The 25,357-nt window shown below is 39.8% G+C and overlaps 1 protein-coding gene across 1 annotated transcript in view; it reads right to left on the bottom strand.

Annotated features, from left to right (window-relative positions):
- The window catches only part of SEPTIN7 (septin 7), a 108,951-nt gene extending 85,137 nt beyond the window's left edge, over positions 1 to 23,814 (bottom strand). Inside the window, exon 1 of the mRNA XM_055314574.1 lies at positions 23,585 to 23,814. Coding sequence (XP_055170549.1) covers positions 23,585 to 23,645 — 61 coding nt within the window. The 5' untranslated portion in view covers positions 23,646 to 23,814. The remainder of the gene's footprint in view (positions 1 to 23,584) is intronic.
- Between the last annotated feature and the right edge of the window lie 1,543 nt (positions 23,815 to 25,357).

Here is a 25,357-nt window from a genome sequence, read left to right as displayed (position 1 = left end):
AAACCCAGATATTAGGCAAAGACTTCAAATCTACTATTTTAAATATGTTCAAAGAACTAAGAGAAACCATGTGTAAAAAAAAAAGTATGTTCACCAAATAGAGAATATCAATTAAAAAAAAACATAAAGTATTAAAAAGAACTAAACGAAAGTCTCAAGTTAGAAAGTACAAAGTACAATAACTAAAATGAAACTTCAGTAGAGAGGCTCAACAACATATCTGAGCTAGCTGAATAATCAGCAAATCTGAAAACATATCAAAAATAACACTAACTGCTCTCAAGAAAAGATACAAAAAAAAGAATTAAAAAAAAAACCAGAGACTGTGAAACATAATCAAGCATACTAACATATACATAAAAGGAGACCCTCAAGCTGAAGAAAAGAGGCAGGGAGAGAAAGAAAAAAAAAAGGAAAAGCAAGGAATGAAGGGCAAAAATTATGTCTGATGAAATAATAGAAAAAAACTTACCAAATTTGAAGAAAAACATTTGTCTACACATCAAAAGCTCGGCAAAGTGACAAATCTGAGAACTTGACATCTGTGAAAGTTAAACACTACACTCTGACCAATGGGTTAAAGAAGAAATCACAAAGGAAACTAAAAAATTTGAGATTAATAATAATTTTTAAAAACACAACATACCAAAACTTATTGAATGCAGCTAATTCAAGGCTTAGAGAAAAAAGTTATAGCTGCAAATGCCTATGCTTAAGAGAAGATCTCAAATCAATTACCTAACACTCACCTCAAGAAACTAAAAAAAAAAAAAAAGAGCTAACTAGATGCAAAGCCAACAAAAATGAAGACTAGAGAAGAAATAAAAATATTACAACAATACAGAAGATCAATAAAACCGTAAGTTGGTTCATTGAAAAGATGAAAACTGGACAAACCTTAGCAAGACTAACCAAGAAAAAAAAAACCAGAACACTCACTAAATTCGGAATGAAAGAGTGCGAATCACTACTAACCTTACGGAAACAAAAAAGATTATAAAGAAACCTATGAACAAGTGCACACCAGCAAACTGGATAACCTAGAGAAATCATGAAGTTCATAGAAAGTTACAAACTACCCTAAACTGGCTCAAGAAGAAACAGAAAATCCCAAATCCTATAAAAAAATAAAGAGATTACACTGGTAATCAAAAACCTTCCCATAAAGAAAAGCCTAAGTCCAAATGGTTCCAATAGTGAATTCTACCAAATGTTTAATGACGGCGAATCCTTCACAAATTAATCCAAGAACCAGAAGAGGATAGAACACTGCCCTGTTTTACCCTAATAGCATATCATACAAACTGCTGAAAGACAATAGACCAATGTCCTTTATATACATGCAAAAACCATCTACAAAATAATGGCAAACCAAATCCAGCAATATGAGTATACATCACGACCAGTGGAATTTACCCAGATTCATTCTACAAATGAAAATTAACCAATGTAATACACTATATTAACTAAAGTAAAAAAAAAAGGTAACAAAATAACACATGATCATCTCCAATAGACACAGAAAAAAACACTTGACAAAAAAATACAACACTCTTTCAAACTAAACATACTTTTAACAAAGCAGGCGTAATAGGGAACTTCCTCAACCTCCTAAGGCACATCTAAGGAAAAGTCATAGCTAACATCACAGACTAAATGCTTTCACTCTTCAAGAACAAGACAGTGGTGTCTAGTGCCACTTCTACTCAACACTGTTCTAGAGGCTGAGGCCAAGGTACTTGGCAAGAAATAGAAATGAAAGATGACTAAATTGGAAAAGAAGTAGTAAAACTATCTCTATACACAGATGACATGATCTTATAAATAAAATAACTTAGAGAATCCACAAAAACACACATGCACACATGCGAACTAATACAGTGAGGAAACAAACAAAAACACACAAAAACCAATTACATTTCTATACGCTAGCAAAAAACAACCCAAAATGAAACTCAAAAAAAAAAAAATCCACTTGTTATACCATCAAAAAATAAAATGCTTAGGAATAAATCTAACAAAAGAGCAAATATTACACATTGAAAATTATGAAACACTGTTCAAAAAACTGAAGATGTAAGTAAATGAAAGCAATTCCGCATTCGTAGATTAGTTAGAAGACAATTTTGTTCAGAAAGCAATACTCCCCAAATTGATCTACGAATTCAAGGCCATGTGTATCAAAGTCCCTAGTTGACTTCTTTGCAGAAACTGACTAACTAACCCTCTTATTCATGTGGAAATTCAAGAGACACAGAATAGCCAAACAATCTTGAAACAAAAAAATACCAGAAGAGTCACACTTCCTAGTTTCAAAACTCATTTACAAAGTTATAGTCACCAAAACAAAGTGGTACAACCGTAAGGACAAATATACAAATCAATGGTGGAAATACACCCTTATATTTTATGATCAACTGTTCTACAAGTTTGCCAAGACAACTTAAGGAAAGAAAAGTTTTTTTCAACAAAAGATGCTAGGACTACTGGATATTCACATACAAAAGAAAGAAAATGGATACCCACCTCACACCATGTAGAAAAGTTAATTTAAAATGGATCAAAGACCTAAATATTTTTAAGACCTAGAGCTATAAAACTCTTAGAAGAAAATACCGTCATAAATCTTCATGACCTTGGATTAGGAATGGTTTCTTAAATGACATCAAAAACACACCAATAAAAAAAGATAAACTGGACTTCATCAAAATTAAAAATGTCTGTGCCTCACAGAATACTGTCAAGAAAGTGAAGATAACCCATGAAATGACAGAAAATTATTTGCAAATCATCTATAGTCTATTCTGGACTTATATCCAGAATATGTAAAGAATTCTTACAATTTAATACAAAGGCAAATAACCTGATTAAAAATTGAGTAAAGCAAAAAAAAAAAAAAAATTTGAGTAAAGCACTCAAATAGACATTCTTCCAAAGACACAGAAGTTGCCAAAAGCACACAGAAAGATGCTTATCATTAGTCATTAGAGAAATACAAAATAAAACCACAATGACAGCACCTCACAGCTACTAAAATAATTAAAAAGGCAAAGATTATGTCAAGTGTAGACAGAGATGTGCAGAAACTGAAACCCTCATACACTGCTGGTGGGAATGTAAAATGCAACAACTGCTTTGGTAAAGAGTCTGAAAATTCCTCAGAAGTTAAACATGGGGTTACCCTTTGATCCAGCAATTCCATTCCTAGATATATATATCCAAGAGCACCAAAAACCGAAGTCTACACAAAAATTTGTACTTAAGTGTGCATGGCAGCATTATTCACAACAGCCAAAAAGTAGAAACAACACAAATATCCACAAATAGGAGAATGGATAAACAAAATGTTGTATTATCTATATAAAGAAATATCATTCAATAATTAAAAAGAACAAAGGACCAATACATGCTACAACATGGTTATATCTTGAAAACATCATGCTAGGGACGCCTGGGTGGCTCAGCAGTTTAGCGCCTGCCTTTGGCCTGGGGCGTGACCCTAGGGTCCTGGATGAATAAATGAGAAGAGAAGAAGAGAAGAAGAGAAGAAGAGGAGAAGAGAAGAGAAGAGAAGAGAAGAGAAGAGAAGAGAAGAGAAGAGAAGAGAAGAGAAGAGAAGAGAAGAGAAGAGGAGAGGAGAGGAGATCATGCTAAGTGAAAGATGCTAGTCACAAAACACCAAATGCTGTATGATTTCATTTATATGAAATGCTCACAACAGGCAAATCTACAGAAATGGAAAATAGATTAGTGGTTGCCAAAACCTGGAAAGCAGAGGGAATGTAGCAGTATTAATTACTAACAGGTACAGGGTTTCTTTCTGGTCTGATGAAAATGTCCTATAAATAAACAGTGGGATGGCTGCACACTCTATGAATACACCAGAAACAACAACTGTAAACTTAAAGGGATGAATTTTATGGTACATGTGAATTACATCTCAATAAAGCTGTTATAGAACCAGGTATGTCTACAAGACACTACTTTTTGCATATAACTTGTATATCTTCTTTCTTAAATGTATCTCATTTGTGCAAAAAGATAGGAAGACACTAAACCAGAAACTATTGACACTGGTTACCCATATAAATGGGTGGAAAAGAGATAGAAAGGGGAAATGAGAATAAGGTAAACGAGATGAGAGGTGGGACAAATACTTCTGGACATATGATTTTATAAGCTAATTGTTTTTTTCTTTTTTTTAAGATTTTATTTATTCATGAGAGACACAGAGAGAGCGAGAGAATCCGAGACACAGGCAGAGGGAGAAGCAGGCTCCATGCAGGGAGCCCAATGTGGGACTCCATCCCAGGTCTCCAGGAGCAGGCCCTGGGCTGAAGGCAGCGCTAAACCACTGAGCCACCCAGTCTACCCCTATAAGCTGATTGTTAACACCGTACTAATGTTTCAATTATCCCAGTAAAAAATAACCCAAATGAGCCAAGATGTGAGAAGAGCTGAAAATGGACTAGAAGGTAACAAATGAAACAAACCATATTTCAAATGAATAACATAATTCCACTGAACACGGTAAGGAAAAAAAGAACACGAATAACTTTGGAAAACAGTATTTTGACTGCATAGGTTAAGACTAAAGATAAAAGGGGATCCCTAAGTGGCTCAGCAGTTTAGTGCCTGCCTTCTGCCCAGGGCATGATCCTGGAGTCCCGGGATTGAGTCCCGCATCTGGCTCCCTGCAAGGAGCCTGCTTCTCCCTCTGCCTGTGTCTTTGCCGCACCCCCCCCCATCTCTCTCATGAATAAATAAAATGTTTAAAAAAAAAAAAAGACTAAAGACAGAAAGAAATATACACAAATACTATGGCCTACTGAATAAATATATCTGTAACAGCAATTCTGAAACTACAGTTATGTACATATCAGAACTAAACAAATATGTAATAAATTGTGGATGAGAGCCAGGTTGTCCACTGTTTGAGAAAGGAGTCACAAATACGGAGGGAAAAAAGGCTAAACTGAACCTTGTGTTAGTGCAAGGTTTCCAAAGGCTCAGATTAGTTTAGAACTATAAAAGAACTGGTTTATCAGTATGAATTCATGGCTTTGAAATATATACATATACATTTACACACAGATATGTATACATATAGATGTGTGAATGTATATAAACATACAATTTCCTAGATCTGCTCTAAACACCTAGAAGACAATGACACCCTATTAGAAATGAACACTTCCAGTGCTCAGATCTTGGTTTCTCAATACTGTTCTCAAGTAAAAGGAACTTGGGACTCTTCGGAGATCAATTCCAGGACTTAGGCAGGAAAATACAAGATGAACCAGAAAGTAAGGAAGTGCTCCCAAAAACTGATATGGCATGTTGAAAGGATGAATAGGAGACAACTTGAAAGAGCTCCCAATGGTCAAATTCAGGACAATTTGAACAACAAAACTGATATAATTAATTTCATATGTCCATACAAATATAAATAACTGAATAAATGAACATGAGACACAATAGCTCTTTCTTACAAAAGAATTCCGGTTAAAAAAGGTAGCATACTGGAAACAGAAAATCATATGAAGACTAACAGCACAGTAATAACTAACAGGCAAAAATTACTGACAGTGGATAAAAAGTATGAGATGTTCATTTGCATAGTTCAACAAAGGACTAGTATCTAAAATACACAACTCAGTAAGATAAATAACCCAACTTAAAAATGGACCAAAGGGGGATCTCTGGGTGGCTCAGCAGTTTAGCACCTGCCTTTGGCCCAGGGCGTGATCCTGGAGTCCCAGGATTGAGTCCCACGTCAGGCTCCCTGTATGGAGCCTGTTTCTCCCTTTCTGCCTGTGTGTCTGCCTCTCTCTCTGTGTGTTTTTCATAAACAAATAAAAATCTTAAAAAAAAAAAAAAAGGACCAAAGATTTCAACAGACCTCCAAAGACTTATGAATGGAAAATAAGCACATAAGACCCTCAAAATCATGTGTTATTAGGAAAATGCAAATTAAAATCACAATGAGGTATTTCTACAATTCTACTAGAATAGCTAGGATTAATAAGAGTAACCACACCAAGTGTTGCGGAGTTATGTGAACCAACTATTCTTATACACTGTTGATGGGAAATGTAAAATGTTACAACTAGCTGTGAAACAGTTTGGGAATTTCTTTAAAAGTTAAGCACCAGAAAAAAAAGGGGGGGGGTTAAACACAGATATACCAATTACAAAGCCTAAGTATCTACCCAAGAAAAATGTTATATATCCAAATTTTAACATAGGTTGTATTTTGTTCATTGGACTTGGAGGTAATTTGACTTTATACTATCTTCTATTTTCCATGTTATTATTAGAGAACTTAAAGCATTTCCACTAAAACAAAAAAAAAAGGATCACATAGAAAGAAAATGAAGGAATGTTAACCACAAATCAGTACAGATTTTTCTTTTTATTAAGTAACTCAGATGTTTTTTATTCTCCATTTCTGACAAGTTCATTAGACTGCAAAGAAAGAAATTATAGGAGATAATTCTCACAAGGTTTCAATCACGATGTGAACATGAGCAAGGCAGAGAAACAAAGGCTGGAATACTAATAAAATAAGGTGTATTAATAGCTGACTAGATGTATGTCAACTTCAGCATAATTATATACCACAAGGATCCATCCTTAATTGAGCCCAGATAACATTATTCTATCCCTTGATAAAAACATAACGCTAACACTTGCTAAACCTGGGTAAGATAAAAACTGAGAAAGTTAACAAATATTCAAAATAAATCATAATGAAATTTAATATGGAAATATGTAGATACAAACCATGTCCTTTTCACCACCCTTGAATGGAATCTGAAGAAAAGTCTCAGATTAGTTCAGAACTATTAAATGAGACTGCAAAAATAAGGAATAGGTGGTGGAATACATTTCACCTATCAATCAACAGGCTCCTCCTAAAAAATAAAAATAAAAAAAAGTGAAGCAGCAAGAGAAAACAGCAGCACAAGAGGAAAAGGTAGAAAAACCTTAGCTGACTTGCTCCATAGGTCAATAAGAAATTAAAAGTCACCCTAAAAAGTTTCACTTTTGCCTCACTAACAGACTAATACAGCATGTACAAGATAAAAGATATTTAGTTCCTGGTGTCAGCGAGGCTATGTACCAAATGAACAAAGTTCAGAGGGGAATGACAATAATGGTTGGAGGGATATAACCCCCCCGTCATAGAAACGTAGTTAAAGAAACTTTAAAGACTAAAAGTCTCTATGAAAGATTCGAGAAAGTTGTATTCAGGTTATAAAACAATAATATTAAAAAGAGAAATAAGACCTACTTTTTTTAGTCTCAAAGAGTAAATGAGAACATCTGAATACAAATGTCAAAGACAGACTTCAGATATACACAAAAACAGGAAGAAAAAATTTAATGATGACAGCTATTCACAGATGAAATGTGCTTCCTCAAAAAGTAGTGAGTTTCTAACACAGGCTAGACCATCTCTATCCATTAGAAATACAACACAAGTCACATATGCAATTTTAAGTTTTCCAGTAGCCACATTTAAAAAAGCAAAAAAGAAGCCAGTAAAATTAATTATAATAATATAATTTAACTCAATATACTCAAAACACTATTTTAACATTTAATCAATATAAAAACATCTAATATTCTTTTTTTTCAAAGTAAGTCTTTTCAAAATCCTCTGTGTATTTTACACTTATACCAAATCTCATTTCAGACTAGACACATTTCAAGTGCACAATAGCCATGAATTTTCATGGTTACAGTATTGGACAGAGGAGGGCTACACAGCCACTTGACAAGTACGGTGCAGGGGAAACTAGAGCACTTTCTGCATAATTAGATTAAACGACTTGATACATCGCCCAATTCTGAGATCTTGTAAAAATATCAAAATAGTTAACAAAAGAAGTATCAAGAACATACTCAAAATTTTCAAAGGATTGACTTTATTCTATTTTAATAAGTCACTATTCTGCTTTGTAGACTCATGACAGACACAGACATATATATACACACACAAACTCTGTATTTCACTGTAGAACTCATTCTGAACACAACATAGCAATTTCATCAAAGAATTAAAATTATTTCTAGTATGTATCCTCCCAAACTAGCTTCTTAAAAGACATCAAAGCCATTTCTTGTCAGAATATCGAATCCCATGGCTTATAAAATGTTTGGTACTCATCCTAGCATTGCTTACCTAATAAAAAGAAGTCAATAAAAATATTGTTATGTTTTCTTAAAAATTTTTCCATAGTTTACCTACAACACTACATAGAAAAATAGAAATTCAATTCCTGTTACAGACTGAATTGTGTTTATATGTTGAAGTTCTAACTACAATATAACTATATTTGAAGACAGGGCATTTAAAGAGGTAATCAAGGAACACCTACCTGGATGGCTCACTGGCTGAGCATCTGCCTTCAGCTCAGGTCATGATCCCAAAGTCCTGGGATCAAGTCCTGTATCAGGCTCCCCAAAGGGAGCCGCCTTCTCCCTCTGCCTATATCTGTCTCTGCCTCTCCCTGTCTCTCATGAATAAATAAAATCTTTAACATACATACATAAATAAATAAATAGGTAATCGAGGTTAAAGGAGATCCTAAGAGTAGAGCCCCAATTACGTAAGACTGATGTCCTTATAAAAAAAGGAAGAAACATGCAAGATATCTCACTCTCTCCACACAGAGGAAAGAAAGGCCATGTGAGGACACACTGAGAAGGCAGCTGTCTGCAAGCCCAGAAGAACCATCACAAGAAACCAACCCTGATCACACTGTGTGACCTTGGACATCCAGCCTCCAGAACTGTGAGAAAATAAAAGTCTGGTGTTTAAACCACCCAATCTGTAGTATTCATCCAATCTGCAGTATGGCAGCCCTAGCAGAGTAGCACAATTCCAAGAAAGTACTTTTAAAAAATTGTATTGCAGAGGTGCCTAGGTGGCTCAGTTGGTTGAACATCGGACTCTTGATTTCGGCTCAGGACATAATCTCAGGCATGATCTCAGGGTTGTGGGATGGAGCCCTGCATCTGCCACCTCCCTGCTCAGTGGCAACCTGCTTGAGATTCTGTCCCTCTCCCTCTGCGCTTCCCCCATCATGCACACGCACTCTAAGTAAATCTTTTAAAAATTTGTATTGCAAACCAAATTATATTACTGTTGAGATTACTGATAAATCAGAAGTATATCTGTATGTTTATAAACTTACAACCAAAGATTTTAAAATGTAAAAGCCTTCCTTATTGAGCTACTGAAGTAACCAAAATAATTTGATCTCAAAATTTCTAATTTTAACCCATAAACAAGGTCTTCAATTTACACTTCATTATTTAAAAAAATTCTACTCAAGATTAGTACTACATACACAATGAAGCTACAGAGCAGTAGGGGGCTCAAAAAAGCACACCACGCATTGCAATATTGCAACTACTACTCCACCATCAATGTAAACATCAACATTAACTAGAACAGATATACATAACATACATAACTGATAATGCATGAAAAGATGTGCTGTTACCTACTAAAAGAGAAGTCTTCTAGGAGTTCAAGGAAAGGGAAGGATCATCAAAGACTCAGATAACTGGGAAAAATCTCCGTGGATGAGTAGTTTTGAGCTGGGCCTTTCTTAAAGCATGGATAGGACTTCAAGTTAGGTAAGAACATCATAAGCAGAGGCAAAAATACAAAGAATATGACTCAATCTGAGTAAAAGAAAAAAGTCCAACCAAAAAAATCCCTAAAATGACTGCCTAAGTTTTTAACGACAGAACACATAAAAGAATAATAAGGCGGGATCCCTGGGTGGCTCAGCGGTTTTGCACCTGCCTTTGGCCCAGGGCACAATCCTGGAGTCCCGGGATCGAGTCCCATGTCAGGCTCCCAGCATGAAGCCTGCTTCTCCCTCTGCCTCTCTCTCTCTATCATAAATAAATAAAAATAAATCTTTAAAAAAAAAGAATAATAAGGCAATACAAATATAACTAGAAATCTGAATTCCAATACCTGCCGTAACTTAGAACTACACTCTGGTGGGTAAATTACATAATCTTTCTAAGCCTTAGACCAGGATAACATCTTTATAAGGTTATTGCAAGGTATACATGAACTATTTGGCACTTCACATATAAGTATAATATATGATGGTCATTGCAGTGGTTGTGCAATAGATGACAGCTATCATTTTCTCTGGACTCTTATGCAGACAGGTGATTCCCAATCTTGGCTGTAATCTGAAACACCTGGGGAGCTTGATAAAAACAGATACCTAGGCCTCAGCCTAGAAGTAGTGAATAAGAATCTTGCTGATAATTTGCTAAATGGAATCCACTAATGACTATACTTAGAACACCCATCCTTCAATTAAAAAACAATGGAATCTCCCAGTCCTACCCAAAAACTTTCAACAAAGATTCCAATCAAGAATGTTTCCATCAAGGGGATCCCTGGGTGGCGCAGTGGTTTGGCACCTGCCTTTGGCCCAGGGTGCGATCCTGGAGACCCGGGATCGAGTCCCACGTCGGGCTCCCGGTGCATGGAGCCTGCTTCTCCCTCTGCCTGTGTCTCTGCCTCTCTCTCTCTCTCTCTGTGACTATCATAAATAAATAAAAAATTAAAATATATATATATATTAAAAAAAATTCTTAAAAAAAAAAAAGAATGTTTCCATCAAGCACAGAACTCCTCTCTTACTCCCTGACCAGCACTAATATTGATGATGCATTTACCTCATATAACATGTTGCATTTGCATGTTTGTGGTACTATTTCTGCATTTCCTCCACACTGGCCAAATATTTAGCTTTCAAGAAGTTAGGGGCTGCAACTTTTCAGCAAGTCTAAAATTATCCCTGAATTTAAAAAAAAAAAGAAAAGAAAAATATTACATCTGTGTAATTATCATTTTAACAGCACAGCACCATGGTAAAACAGAAACTTAAGTATTTTTGGTGGATTGGCTTGCCAGCCAAGTCAGTCAGTCATTCCAGTTATCTTTCTGGCTCACAGCTGAATTATCCATCTCATAAAGTAACTCTTAGTTGTACTGTATTAGGCTGACTTTAATATTCTAACACGAATCCCAAGATAGGAGTGACTACAGTTCTAGCTGGGATCACTAATTTCATCCCTTCATGCCAAGTTCTCATGTCTCCAAACTTACACTAGAGAAATGTTTACCCAATTCACCCTTCTCAGCAATGAGAAAACTAACAGACTACAAGCCCTCCTCTGAGCAACTATGGTCTTTGCAAATTATACAGTGCCTATATAAAGAATTTTTGTAGCTCTTTTCTATTTGCACACTATTTTATACATCCATTGAACAGGAATCATTTCCACTTAAACTTCTTTCTTTTTCACTCAGCATATCCATTCTACAGAACATAGCTGGAAACCAGAAATGGAAATCTAACTCAATGCTTAATTAACAGATAGCAGGCCTTCAATAAAGAAATGAGCCAAAAAAAAAAAAAAACTGAGCAACTAAAACACAGATTTGTAACAGAAAACTAGATAGCTACAAATTTCAAGGACAAAAGAAGGTAGGTACATCCATACGATCAGAAATATTTGAAAAGCTACATATATTGTTAAAAAATAAAAACCACTCATATTGCATTTTCCTAATGGCTCCATGACTCACAACATAAAACCAAATGTTCCTGATGGTTATTTTAACAAGTTCACTATACCCCACTGAAAGTAGGGAAGCTAATTAGTTTATACATAACAAATATCTCCCTACAGTAATATAAGAAATATAAATTAAAACAAGCTTAAGGTACTAACAAATCCCCCAGGAAAATAACAGGGGAAGGCAGAAGAGGTTTGTTTAAAAAAATTGTTTCAAATATTTACAACACTAAACTATGAAACTACAAAATGTCTCAAAATAATAAAATGGTGGGCAGCCTGGGTGGCTCAGCGGCTTAGGCGCCTGCCTTTGGCCCAGGGCATGATCCTGGAGTCCCAGGATCAAGTCCCATGTCAGGCTCCCTGTATGGAGCCTGCTTCTCCCTCTGCCTGTGTCTCTCTCTGCCTCTTTCTCTCTGTGTCTCTCATGAATAAATAAATAAAATCTAAAAATAAATAAATAAGTAAATAAATAAAATAAAATGGCTACACCAGTTAGAATATCAACACTGGAATACCATATACATATTAAAATAACCTGCACGTAGATTAATATATCAAAAACTGTATTAAATATTAGATGAGTAATACCCTGGTTTTGCATAAAACTTAAGAGTTTACAGAGTACTTTTAGTTATATTACCTCAGAATACATAATCCATGCAAGAGGTTATCAACTCTGACTGTTCATCAAAATTACCTAAAATACTTAAAATGCAAATTTCTGAGCCCCACCTCACACCTAATGAACTAATAAGCTTCCAAGTATGTTAAGCACCAGAAGGGTTTTCACCAATGTCTGACCAGGGTTAAGAACCACTAACCACTAATATACCACTAATTACAACCATGAAAAAAAATATGTAATTAAGAAAGAACACAAATTAACCTTCAGTGATTGAAATAATTTAATGGCTTTTTCCCCCCTCTTGGTTAATTTGTTTAAATTCATCATAAAAGCAACTAAGTAGATCTATTAAAACTTCTTAAAATTAAAAATGGTTTGAAATGTCAACATTTTAAGGTATATTTATCACTGAAAAAAAGATTTTCTTGTTTAGAACATGTCACATCCCAGAATGCTACATGTAACAAATCAGGTATTACCCTGGTTACTTTAGTAATAGCATAAACAAAAGCACTAAGATAAAATTACCATGAAGATTCCACCTCCTCTTACACAAATGATACTCAAGGCATTTACAGTATTCTCTAAAATTAACAACACATACCAAAATCTTCCTCAAAAATAAAAGAACTCCAATTACATTCTGTATGGACAATCTGAACAATAAGGATACAAAATGTTATTCATGTAAAGAAACACTAGCATTATCTGTAGTGTGAAAGAGCTACTGCTATGAAATGTATCAGTAGACATTTTAAATAAGTAAACATCTTAGTATTACTTAAGATATTGGTGACCTCAGTCTGTTTAACTTTGAAGGACACTGAAGTTTCACACAAACCATTTTATTCCAAATTGTTTCAACTCTGTTCACCAAGCCACAAATGCCAAGTCTTAAAAAATAATACCTACAGGAGCACCTGAGTGATTCAGTCAATTTAGCATCCAACTTTCGATTTCAGCTCAGGTCATGATCTCTGGATTGTGAAACAGAGCCCTGTCAGGGTTCTGTGCTGGCCATGGAGCCTGCTTAAGATTCCCCCTCTCCCTCTCCCTGTGCCCCTACCATTTACTCTTAAAAAAAAAAAAAAAAAAAAAAGTACCAACAAATTTACTAACCAAACTACAGTACAGGTTTTGTTCAATATGATACCTTGAGTTAGTAAATGTAAAAATTCAAGGCACAAATGAATAAATTCACAATAATCTTAATTTTTTTATTTTCCATCCTAAAGATCTCTCCTAGTATTAAGACTACCAGACATGCATACTTAAATGGTCTCCAGGCCTCTCAATTTCATGTTTTAAATAATCTATTTCGATATATGATACTGACTAATCACCCATTTACTCAGGTTCAGACACTCTGGATTCATTACTCCCCACCGACATCCCCTCACATACCACATACCTTACAATCATCCCCTATACTTCATACCCTTTGCCACGACCCTAGTTCTGTCCCTCATCTTTTAGTCCTAGGACTGCTATGTTAACCTCCCTCAATCAGTTGCCCCCACCTTGCTGTTCTATCTATACCTAATGGATTTATCATCATGATGTTCATGGTTACCATTCTTCTTCTTTTAAAATTCTTCAATAGAGATTTTTTTTTTTTTAATTCTGAGCACAGGACACCAGATCTTTGCTTACCTGTCTAGCCTCATAAACTACCATGAGTTCTCAGCCTAGAATAAGTATCCTTCCTCCTCCTCTGCCTAATCACTCCTATCTACCATTAACGATTTACCTTTTCTAACTTAGAAATGGTATCCTGCTCTGTACTTTCACTGTATACTCTATAAAGCATATCACAAATTATTTACAAAGTAAATGCTAGGTGGAGAAAAGTAAACAAAATATAGTCCTTGACTTTAAGAAATTTAAAAATGAAGGCAGGAAAGTAGTCAATTGCCATATAGTCTGATAACTTTTTTTTAAGATTTATTCATTTCTTCTAGAGAGAGAGAGCATCAGAGGGAGGGGCAGGGAGAGGCAGAGAGAATCTCAAGTCAACTCAGGGCTCAGCACAAAGCCCAACTCAGGGTCCAATCACACTACCCTGAGACCATGAACCGAACAGAAACCAAGAATTGGACACTCAACTGACTACTCCACCCACGAGTCCCAGAACTTTTTTAAAGCTAACATCTGCTCAGTATGCCAGGCTAAGAACTTGCCACGTTATCATCTTACTTAATTCTCACTTAATTATCCAGTAACTTTATGACTCCCACTTACAGAGAAGGAAACAAAATTCTATTATTTGCCCAAGATTCAATTAAGATTTAGAGGGGGATCCCTGGGTGGCGCAGCGGTTTGGCGCCTGCCTTTGGCCCAGGGCGCGATCCTGGAGACCCGGGATCGAATCCCACGTCGGGCTCTTGGTGCATGGAGCCTGCTTCTCCCTCTGCCTGTGTCTCTGCCTCTCTTTCTCTCTCTCTCTCTCTCTCTGTGACTATCATAAATAAATTTTTAAAAAAATAAAAAAAAAAAGATTTAGAAATGTGAATCCAGTTCTGACTCCAGAACATAAGCTTTTAAGCACCATGCCTTTTATTTTGACTGTCACAGCATTTAACTCAGTATCCCCCGTGTCCACCACACAGCACAAGGCACAAGACACATATGTGTTAAATGAATGAACTTGAGCACTGAAGTCCTAAGCTAGTAATGACTTAACTTCCAAACAACCACTTTAGCTGATAATGTCTTGTGTCAAAAGGGTTCAACAGCTCTGAGATACTAACACATGTGAAATAATCAATGTCCCAAGTTACTCACCATGTTATGATTATAATAGCAAAATACTGAAAATGAATGTCTTACCAGAAAAGACATGTTAAATCAATGGCCCACTTGTAATGGAATTATTCAGCTGTATATAAGAATGCTCTTCGTGCACTGATATGGAATAATCCAAGATACACTGGGAAAAATTAAAAAGTGAGGAAGAATGTGTATCTGATGCTACTATGCGTGGGGACAGGAGGAATATCTTTTTTGCTTGTGTATGTAAAAACCACCTTTAAAAGAAACATAAAAGAAACTGTTAAATAGGTTGCCTAAAAAGTAGGAAACTGGGTTACTTGGGAATAGGAGAAGAAAGATTTCACTACATATCTCTTTTTAACATTTTGAATTTTGAGTCAAGTGATTTTATTGCCTATTTGACAAATATAAACTCCTCCATAGAATAAAAGGCATTTTCAGAAATTAAATCACAAATACTATGTAACATCCATAGGCTGCAAGCCATAGCTTTCTTGATTGCTACTATTTTGCAGTGTCTGACACTTTGTTGGCAGTTAAGTATCTATTACATTAACAAAAATTTCAAATTGCCACTACAGGAATATCTCAAATATATTTTACAAAGTAAAACTGGAAAAAAAAATAGTTTTAATTTTTCTGAAAAACAAACAGGGCCTTATCCCTAGTCTACTGTTTATGAAATTCTGGAAGACTACTACAATCTGTATGCTTTTAAAAGTACCAAGATGATCATTTTACTATTGTTTCATGTTTCCTTCACATTTCAAATCCTTCACAATTAAAGAATTAGGAGGAAAAGTCTTTAAAAACTTCCAGGGCAGCCTGGGTGGCTCAATGGTTTAGCACCGCCTTCTGGCCAGGGCCTAATCCTGGAGACCCGGGATCGAGCCCCACGTCAGGCTCCCCGCATGGAGCCTGCTTCTCCCTCTGCCTGTGTCTCTGCCTCTCTTTCTCTGTGTCTCTCATGAATAAATAAAATCTGAAAAATAAAAAATAAAAACCTATCCAGAAAAAAACACTTTAAATGAGTTGACTACATGTAAATTATACCTCAATGAAGAGGTTCTCTCTTAAAAAAAATTTTTTTAGGGATGCCCAGGTGGCTCAGCACTTAAGCATCTGCCTTTGGCTCAGGGTGTGATCCCAAAGTCTCAAGATTGAGTCCCGCATCAGACTTCCTGCATGGAGCCTACTTCTCTCTGCCTGTATCTCTGCCTCTCTCTGTGTGTCTCTCATGAATAAATAAATAAAATCTAAAATAAAATAAAATAAATAAATAAATAAATGAAATTTTTAAGTTCACCTATGGATATTAGAAATCTGATCAACGGTTACCTGGGAGCAGGAGGGGGATAACTGCACAGGGGCACAAGAAACTCTGGGGTGACGGAAATGTTATCTTTTTTAAAAAATATTTATTTATTTGGGGCAGGCGATAGGGGGAGAGCTCTGGCATGCTTGCAAGCATGTGAGAGCATATGTATAAGGGGAGGCAGGGGGCAGCCCCGGTGGCTCAATGGTTTTGTGCCATCTTCAGCCTAAGGTGTGATCCTAGAGACCCAGGATCGAGTCCCACATCGAGCTCCCTGCATGAAGCCTGCTTCTCCCTCTGCCTGTGTCTCTGCCTCTCTCTCTCTCTCTCTCTCTAATAAATAAATAAAATCTTAAAAAAAATAATAATAATAAGGGAAGGCAGGGAGTTAGAGGCAGAGAATCTCAAGCAGACTCCCTGCTGAGTACAGAGCCCTATGCAGGGCTTGATCTCACAACCCCCGAGATCTTGACATGAGCCAAAACTCAAGAGTCCACCCAGATGCCCCAGTAATGTTCTTTATCTTGACTGAAATAAAATCTACAAAGTGTATATATCTGTCAAAATTCGTTGAGCTCAACATTTTGTGAACTGAAACTGCATCTTTGTGGGTGGATTTTGATGGATATAATCAATTTCAACATGTGATTTTTTTTTTTACATTGACCCTGTTAGATTGTGACTAAAAAATAGTAATGTATTTTACTCTCCTATCACTTCAGAAAATTCATTTATTCCTAGTAGGTGTGTGAAGCCATGTGGCTGATTGTTTCTGCATCAAAGATATGAGATGCTTTCTGGATTTGATGGGACTCATGCATACCTAATTTTCCACAGAACATGAAGGAGAGTATGAAAAGAACATCTAAATTGAGATGCTGTTTATGGTTATAATACTGATGTCATATACCATGAAAGAGGTGGTCAGAACATCATTCTTCTCCATGCATGAAAACTAAAGAACTTCCTAAGTATAAGAAATACAAGGCTTTATTATTTGCTCTTTAAGGAAAAAGAGCTGGCAGTCCTGTAAGCTACTGATAAATCTTCATTAGAGCAACCAGTAGAGTGAGTAGACAGTATAAGTTGAAGTGGTTAAAAGGAAGAAATCCTGAAGATATCAGAGAGAGGATTGCTAACTCTTCCCTACAATGCATTTCACTTGAACACACACATTTCTTAAGATTGAACTCAGGTCTGAAATGGATGAGCATCACTGTTTGCACATCATGATATCAATACATGAAGCTTTTCAACACTTGTCTTCTGTATTTTAAGAATGATAATGGAGTAGATTTGAAATGCATAACTCAGTCTATGTGTGAACTTAATATATTTTAATTAATAAAATATGATTTTTCATATGTTAAAGAACTGTATGAAAACTGTATATGAATGAAAACTGTACCTCAATAAAGTTACTTAATTTGGAAAGCATTTAAAAGTGCAGATTCCTGGGCCCCTTTCAGAAACTGTGAATCATGGCATGTGTGGTAGGAACTAATTAATCTGCATTTTTTTTAAGATTTTATTTATTTGGGATCCCTGGGTGGCGCAGCGGTTTGGCGCCTGCCTTTGGCCCAGGGTGCGATCCTGGAGACCCGGGATCGAATCCCACGTGAGGCTCCCAATGCATGGAGCCTGCTTCTCCCTCTGCCTGTGTCTCTGCCACTCTCTCTCTGTGTGTCTCTCATTAATAAATAAATAAAATCTTTTTTTTAATTTAATTTATTTATTTATGATAGTCACACAGAGAGAGAGAGAGAGAGAGAGAGAGAGGCAGAGACACAGGCAGAGGGAGAAACAGGCTCCACGCAAGGAGCCCGACATGGGACTCAATCCTGGGTCTCCAGGATCAGGCCCTGGGCTAAAGGCGGTGCTAAATTGCTGAGCCACCCGGGCTGCCCTTAATCTGCATTTTTAACAAGAGACTGTGTTGAACCTCATTCACGAGGCTCATCAATTATACTTGGGAAAATACTGACCTAGCATATTGTTATGTACCCAGTAATTACTGACCACATTTTACAAAAATCGATGAATTAAATGATAAACTTACACACACACACACACACACACACACACACACACACACAAGCTACCCAGGTGATTCTGATCCCCAAGTTAGGGAAATATGGTAAGAGCTCCAGAAGGAAGAATTATGGACTCGATAGTTAAGGAAGACTTCCTTCTTCTCCAACTCCTATAATCTTTCAAAGGCTTCTTTCTCCAACACTTGGCACAGTAGTTCTCAATTTGGGTGATTCTCTCGCCTCCACTCCCACCCCGTGACATCTGACAAGGTTTGCATTTTTTTTGTCACTACTGGAGAAGTGTTATTGGCATCTAGTAAGTAGCTAGAGGCCAGGGATGCTGGTAAACATAGTACAATGTGAAGGAGAGCCCCTCAAAGAAATAAAAATCCAAATTACAATAATGCCAAGTTTTGAGAAATTCTGATCATTTGCCTCTCAAATGAAGCTACCAAAAGTATGGAGTTGTGGTCCCCAAAGTAAACAGAACGGAATTAATGTGTCACCTCTTGTCAGGAGAATCAATTTTTACTTCCAGATTGGTGGGGTAGGAAGAAGGAGAAATCCTCTTTATACTGCATATAAGACAAATAAAACACAGGTCACATGAATAACTAAGATTTTTTTTTTTTTTTAACTCAAAATAATGTGAACAGGAGCAACTTCAGGCTTTACTCCCCAACCTCAGGGGATACTTATTTACTTTCCTAAGCCTACAAATACCTTTGAAGTTAAGAAATACTCGCCTAAATAAAGTACATAAACTTTAGAATGACAGGCAAAAACTCATCTTTAGCTTCATTTAGATTTGTAGGGCTATTTCTTACTGCAGCATAGCCTAACCCAGTGTTATTTAAAGTGTGGTCTGTGGACCAGTAAGCCAGTCTGAACTGTTTATCGGTTTATATCAGCAAAGTATAGAAACTGAAAGCACAGAAATGAAAACTTTTATAGCAAAATAACTTTATCTCTTGGATTGAATAAAAAACGAGGACTTTATTCCCCCTTTTTAAATTTCATCTTCATTTTTTTAAATCTTGCAGAACTTTTCACAACAATATCAGTCAACAGTGGATTAGATTTTATTTTATTTTTAAGATTTATTTATTTATTTATGATAGACAGAGAGAGAGAGAAACAGAGACACAGGAGGAGGGAGAAGCAGGCTCCATGCCAGGAGCCCGATGCGGGACTTGATCCCGGGACTCCAGGATCGCGTCCTGGGCCAAAGCCAGGCGCTAAACCACTGAGCCACCCAGGGATCCCAACAGTGGATTGGATTTTCAAAGAAAAAGGAAAGAAAGAAAAGTCCTTCATCAGTTTGAAAAGCAGTAACCTAACTGTATCCTGATACCTCTAGTAATTGGCAATGCCAGGATTTAAACCCACATCTGCCTGACACCAAAGCCCATATTCTTAACCATTATACTATATTTGTCTCTTATTACTTTGAACTCAAATCCCTGTACATAATCCCTAGCTCTGGAGAGCTGGACTGCACCAGGCACAAATCAAAAGGACTTTCTGTATGTGTGGCCTAAAGCATTCAACATGGAAAGCAAACCAAGCTGCCTCCTTGGCCCTCTTTCCCCAAGCTCATGCCCGAAACTTGGATCTCTTAATTTCTGATGATGCAAATAGAAAAGACAAAAATATATATATTTCTCCTCCAGGCCTAGGGCAGAGTCACTAAACAATACTATCTTCTTTAGGGACTATCCTGGTTTCTATGATGACCTCCTCTCAAGGAGGAGTAGGTCCCAGTCCTCTCCAACCACACTCCATGTATAGAGTACAGAATAAATGAATCCAAAATAAGAAAAAGCCACATGGACTTAAAAGCATTTAATAAAGTCTTCCCTTCTCAGACCAGTATCTCCACACCCTCTCAAAATGTTTAAAGACCTTGGACTTGACCCATCCATACTGCACATCCCCCACCTGTTTTCCTTTTTTGAACACAATTCTTTTTTTTTTTTTAAGATTTCGTTTATTGGGATCCCTGGGTGGCGCAGCGGTTTGACGCCTGCCTTTGGCCCAGGGCGCGATCCTGGAGACCCGGGATCGAATCCCACATCGGGCTCCCGGTGCATGGAGCCTGCTTCTCTCTCTGCCTGTGTCTCTGCCTCTCTCTCTCTCTGTGACTATCATAAATAAATAAAAATTAAAAAAAAAAAAAGATTTCGTTTATTCACGAGACAGGACAGAGAAAGAAGCAGAGACATTGGCAGAGGGAGAAGCAGACTCTTCGCAGGGAGCCCAATGTGAGACTCGATCCCAGGACCCCAGGATGACGACCTGAGTCAAAGGCAGATGCTCAACTGCTGAGCCACCCAGGTGTCCCTTTGACCACAATTCTTAATAAAAATGTTATAATCCAACCCCCAAAATTCATACTAAGTGCAGTATGTTGCTATTTTCTCTTTCTTTCCTACTTTTTAAAAATTATTAGAAGTCGACAAAATTGATTTCAAGACCCACTAATAGGGCTTAATCGGCAGGTTGTGAAAACACTGCTGTAGAGACCAACACTCTACATTTAACAGTATGCCCTCATCTAGCAAGCCTAACCCATAGTCATGCTACCTTAAAATTCTACTTCTCAAAAACATTTTTTTTCCCTACATCAGTTTCACGGTGCAATAAACCTAATGTCATTTGCAGCCCAAATTTAGTTGGGGGGGGGGGACCTATACACATTTTAAAAAGTTCATTTTGTCTCAAAATTCAGCAAAATACATAAATGTTAAAAGCTTTGATACCTCTAATCAAAAAGTGACGAGAGTGTATTGGCTCAAAATGTGAGACATGATTCTCGGTTGGTAATTTAGTCATAGAGCAGTACTCTACTGGCAGTTCCCAGAATAGAATCTATAGTGAATATGTGTTTCATCAAATTATGAGAAGTCTGAAACCAACCTGCTCTACCACTATCTTCACTCTGACTGGTCGATGGCATCTGGCCACTCCCCCATTCTTGAGACCTTGGAAACCACAGATCTAATTCTTCCTACTACCCACGCTTGTATGTGGGTCTGTGTTTTTGTCATTATCTCTCTACAGTTGTTCTAAGGTCTGTCAGGAGTCCTACTTTGGGTTAGACTAGACTGGAAGTTCTGGTGTAAACATATTAAGATCATTTCTACGAAAAAAAAAATGCACAAATGCAAACAACCAATTTTACAACAAGCTTTTGAAACATGATCTATTGATAACGCTACCTTCCACGTAGTTAACGTACTAAAAATCTTATCTCCACCAGATCAAAACCAGAAATTCTTAACTAAAATCACAAAAATATAATACCCTTTCTGTAAATCAAAATCCACTTGACATAAACACAAAATAAATTTCTATCATCAGTTATGATCTTCAGATCTGTAAGCTTAAGAGGGTGTGTGATGTTTTTTAATAACTATTAAGAAGACTTGGCTCCACCACGTTGTCCCATCACAGAAAGACACACTACTACTATACAGACCATCTAAGTGGCTTCCACATTTATTTCATAGCTGCACTCAACCCTATCTCCTCTGGCCCCACCCACTGAACAGCTGGGTGGGATGAAAGATGGTTTCCTGCCCTCCCCCTGCCCCTTCACTTGCTATTTGGAGGAATAACCAGATTAGAAATTGTTTTTATCCTGCTTAGGGCACCATCCTTTGGTCTACTGGGATTCCATAAATTTCATCCACACCTGTACACTTAATACCTAAAAAGTTTCCTCTTCAACTTGCTTCAATACTTGGGGAGGAGGAGACGACGACAAATGACTATACGCATCACGTAAATATGTGTACTAAAAAAAAAAAAAAAAAAAAAAAAAAGGTAAAATGCTTTCCAATCTAGATTATCTGTTCATTTAGGTCCTCCAGGGCAGTCGGGAAAGTACTCTTCCATTCCATCAAAATAGCACACCCAAAACAAACCCTAAAGTTCAACTAGAACCATAAACTCGCTAGAATCAGTTACTTCAGTAATCAAGCAAACACCTGGACGCCACAAATCCTTTCCCTACGCTGTATTTAAAAAAATCAAAAAAGAAAAAGGGAAAGAAAAAGGAAAAAACCAACACACACACACACACACACCCCAGCCAGACCTGAAACCGAGCACTCCCAAAACCTAACTTAGCAAATGGAAACGTGTCAGAAACCTCTCGGTTGCTTTATTTCCTTACTCTACGCACCGTAGGCAATGGAACTCGGGAGTGGAAAATGTGAATGAAACGGCCTTGTTCTTTTTCCAATACGTGGGGGAGGAAAGGAAATGAAAGGGCTTCTGGAGAGAAGAACTGAGAACACTGAAATACGTTCAAGAATCAACGTCCTTAAACATCACCGGTATTTCCAACTCCCTCCCTTTTCCAGCGACCCTCCCCACCCGTTCCATGCCTGGGGGCGCGGGGGACGGGGGTCCGGGGGTCCGGGGGAAGCCCTCCCCAGGCGTTCTCTTGCCCCTTTTTCCTAAAAATCAAGCCCAAAGCAGCGCCGTGGGTCTCCGCGCTCCAGCCTCGCCCGCCATCCACCGGCCTGCGGGGCCGCGCCTGGGGAAAGGAAACCCCGAGAGGCGAGGAGGAGCAGGAGGAGCAGGAGGAGCAGCAGCAGCAGCAGCAGCAGCAGCAGCAGCAGCGAGGAGGCGACGCGGCTGCTGGAGCCTCTGGAGCCTCTGCAGCCGCCGCCGCTCCAGCCTGGTGCATCCTCCTTCCTCCCTCGCCGCCGCCGCCGCCGCCGCCGCCGCCGCCCGGGCGCGCACACACGTCCCCACCCTCCTCGCCAGGCCCGCTCCCCACGAGCCGAGCCGCGCCGCGCCGCGGGGGCAGCGGCCGCCGGCCGGAGGAGACAGGGCCGCGGGCGGCGGCGGCGGGGGGCGGGGGGCGGGGGGGGCGCCCCGGGGGGCGGGCGAGGCCGCGGCTCACGTCCCCCCCGCCCGCTCCCGCGCAGGAAACGCCGCCGCCTCGGCTCTCCCCGCATTCAATTCAAACTGTCACCGCCGCCCCCTCCCCTCCCCCCGGGCCCGCCGCCGCCGCCGCCGCCGCCGCCGCCGCCGCGCCCCGGGCCCGCCGGGGCCCACCCCGCCTCCGCCAGCCCCCCGCATCGCCGCAGGGCGTTCCCCCAGCCGGGCCCGGCGGCGCGACCCCCCCCGCCCGGCCCCGAGCCCGGCGCCGCCGACCCGGAGCCGCGGCGGCCCGAAGCTGAGACTCACCCATGGTGCTGCTGTTGACGCTCCTCTCCTCAGCAGCAGCGGATCTCGCACTGACCGACATCCCCTCCCCCCGCCGCGACCAGCCCGGGCGCAGCGCAGCCCGCCGATTCTCCAAGGCCGCCTACGCCGGTTCCGCGGCGTAGCCGCCCCGCGTCGCGGCCCCGCTTACGCAGGCGACAGCGGGCGGACTCCTCCACTGGCTCGCGCCCGACTCCCGCTCCCTCCGCCGCCCCCGCCCCCGCCCCCTCCCCCCTCCGACCAGGCTTCCGGGCCCAGCCGACGCCAGCGCCGCTCTCGCGAGATTACCCCCGCCCGGCCCCGCCGACTCTCTCCATTTCGAACATGACTTCATCGGCATCGGCGCTCTTTCGCTGCCCAGGTTTAGCCGCCATGTTTGAACCGGCCGGGTCGGCCCCCTCCGCGGGGGGGGGGGGTGCGGGGGGCGTGGGTAGTCAGGCCTTTACGCGTGTTTCTTCGACACTGCTTCTGAGGTTAAAGCGCGTTCGGTGTGTGGGTGAAAAGCCTGGGGACGAGGAGAGGGAGTGGCCGGTGGGCGACGAGGGTGGGGTTTTGCCCGAATTAAAGATGGCCCCCGCGAGTGCCGCCCCGCGCGCCTGCGCGCCGGGCTCGGGAGCTGCGGAAGCGGCGGGGTCGGCCTGAGCGCGCTTACGGAGTTGGCGTAAAGCGAGGAGGCGCCGCGGGAAGAGGCCGGGCTGTGAAGCCGCTGCTCCGGGCGCGGGGTGGGGGGGGCGAGTCCGAGCCTCGCGTTCCAGCTGCCGACCTGGCGGCAGGGTGGGTGCGGGTGCAGACACTCCTGGAGGCAGGTGTCTGAGCCCTCCGTGCATCCGCGTGTGCTCAGCTTTCCGGGACTCCTGGGGGCGCTTGCCCCGGCGTCCGCCCGGCGCTGTCACTGCGGTGCCCTGGCGCTGCCCCGAGGTCGCCGGCTGCAGCTGGTGCTGCGGACTCTGCACGGCCACCCTCGTGCTAGCTCACCCCGTCGGTCCCGGGTTCCTCCCGGTGGAGCTGCATGCGCTCTGGTTGCAAAAAAAAAAAAAAAAAGAACGGGCACGTGTGGAACCCTCGGACGACAGAAAGCAATCAAGGACTGAAACTGGGTGGTGTCCTACTGTAGCCATAAATGTCGCTCGCTTTGCTGGAGTGTGGCCTCATCCTGCTCGGGACAACCCACGGCCTTTTGTACCTTTCTGGAAACCTAATGCCTGTCTTTGCACGTATGGCTCATGCACGTTAGTGTCTCTCCTGCTAAACCGCATGTTAAGGAATTAAATGTATCTAATATATTGTTACATAATGGATCACATGTTTATGATATATAAAGAATCATCACGAGCCCGTGCAAGACTGTTCATAGCGAAACAATGTGAATGTCCACTTAGAGGAGAAGGGACGAGTATAAGTCACGCTCTTGGTTGGACAAATCGACATACACGGGATGCTAAACAATGGAAATTGATGAACCAAGGCTGTTGGTATTGATTTAGAGAAAGTTCATTAACGTGATGTTGAGCAAAAAAAAAAAAAAAAAAACGAGTTGCAGAAAGATGTATATGGTATATCATAAAGGCTTAAAAAGGCAAAACTGACATCAAATTGGGGAAATCGTTGTAAGGAAATGATAGATAAATTCAGAATAGTGATTCCTTCCTGAGGAGAGAAGGGGGTGTGTGTAGTAGGGAAGGTTCACTCCTATCTATAATATTTAATTTTACGCCAAAAGTAATCTGTTGAAAATGTGACAAACCTTAAAGCCTA

The sequence above is a fragment of the Nyctereutes procyonoides genome, unplaced genomic scaffold (genome assembly GCF_905146905.1).
Source record: "Nyctereutes procyonoides isolate TBG_1078 unplaced genomic scaffold, NYPRO_anot_genome, whole genome shotgun sequence".
Taxonomy (NCBI): Eukaryota; Metazoa; Chordata; class Mammalia; order Carnivora; family Canidae; genus Nyctereutes; species Nyctereutes procyonoides.
The sequence above is the reverse complement of the archived record's forward strand: the minus strand, read 5'-3'. Positions and strand labels throughout refer to the sequence as shown.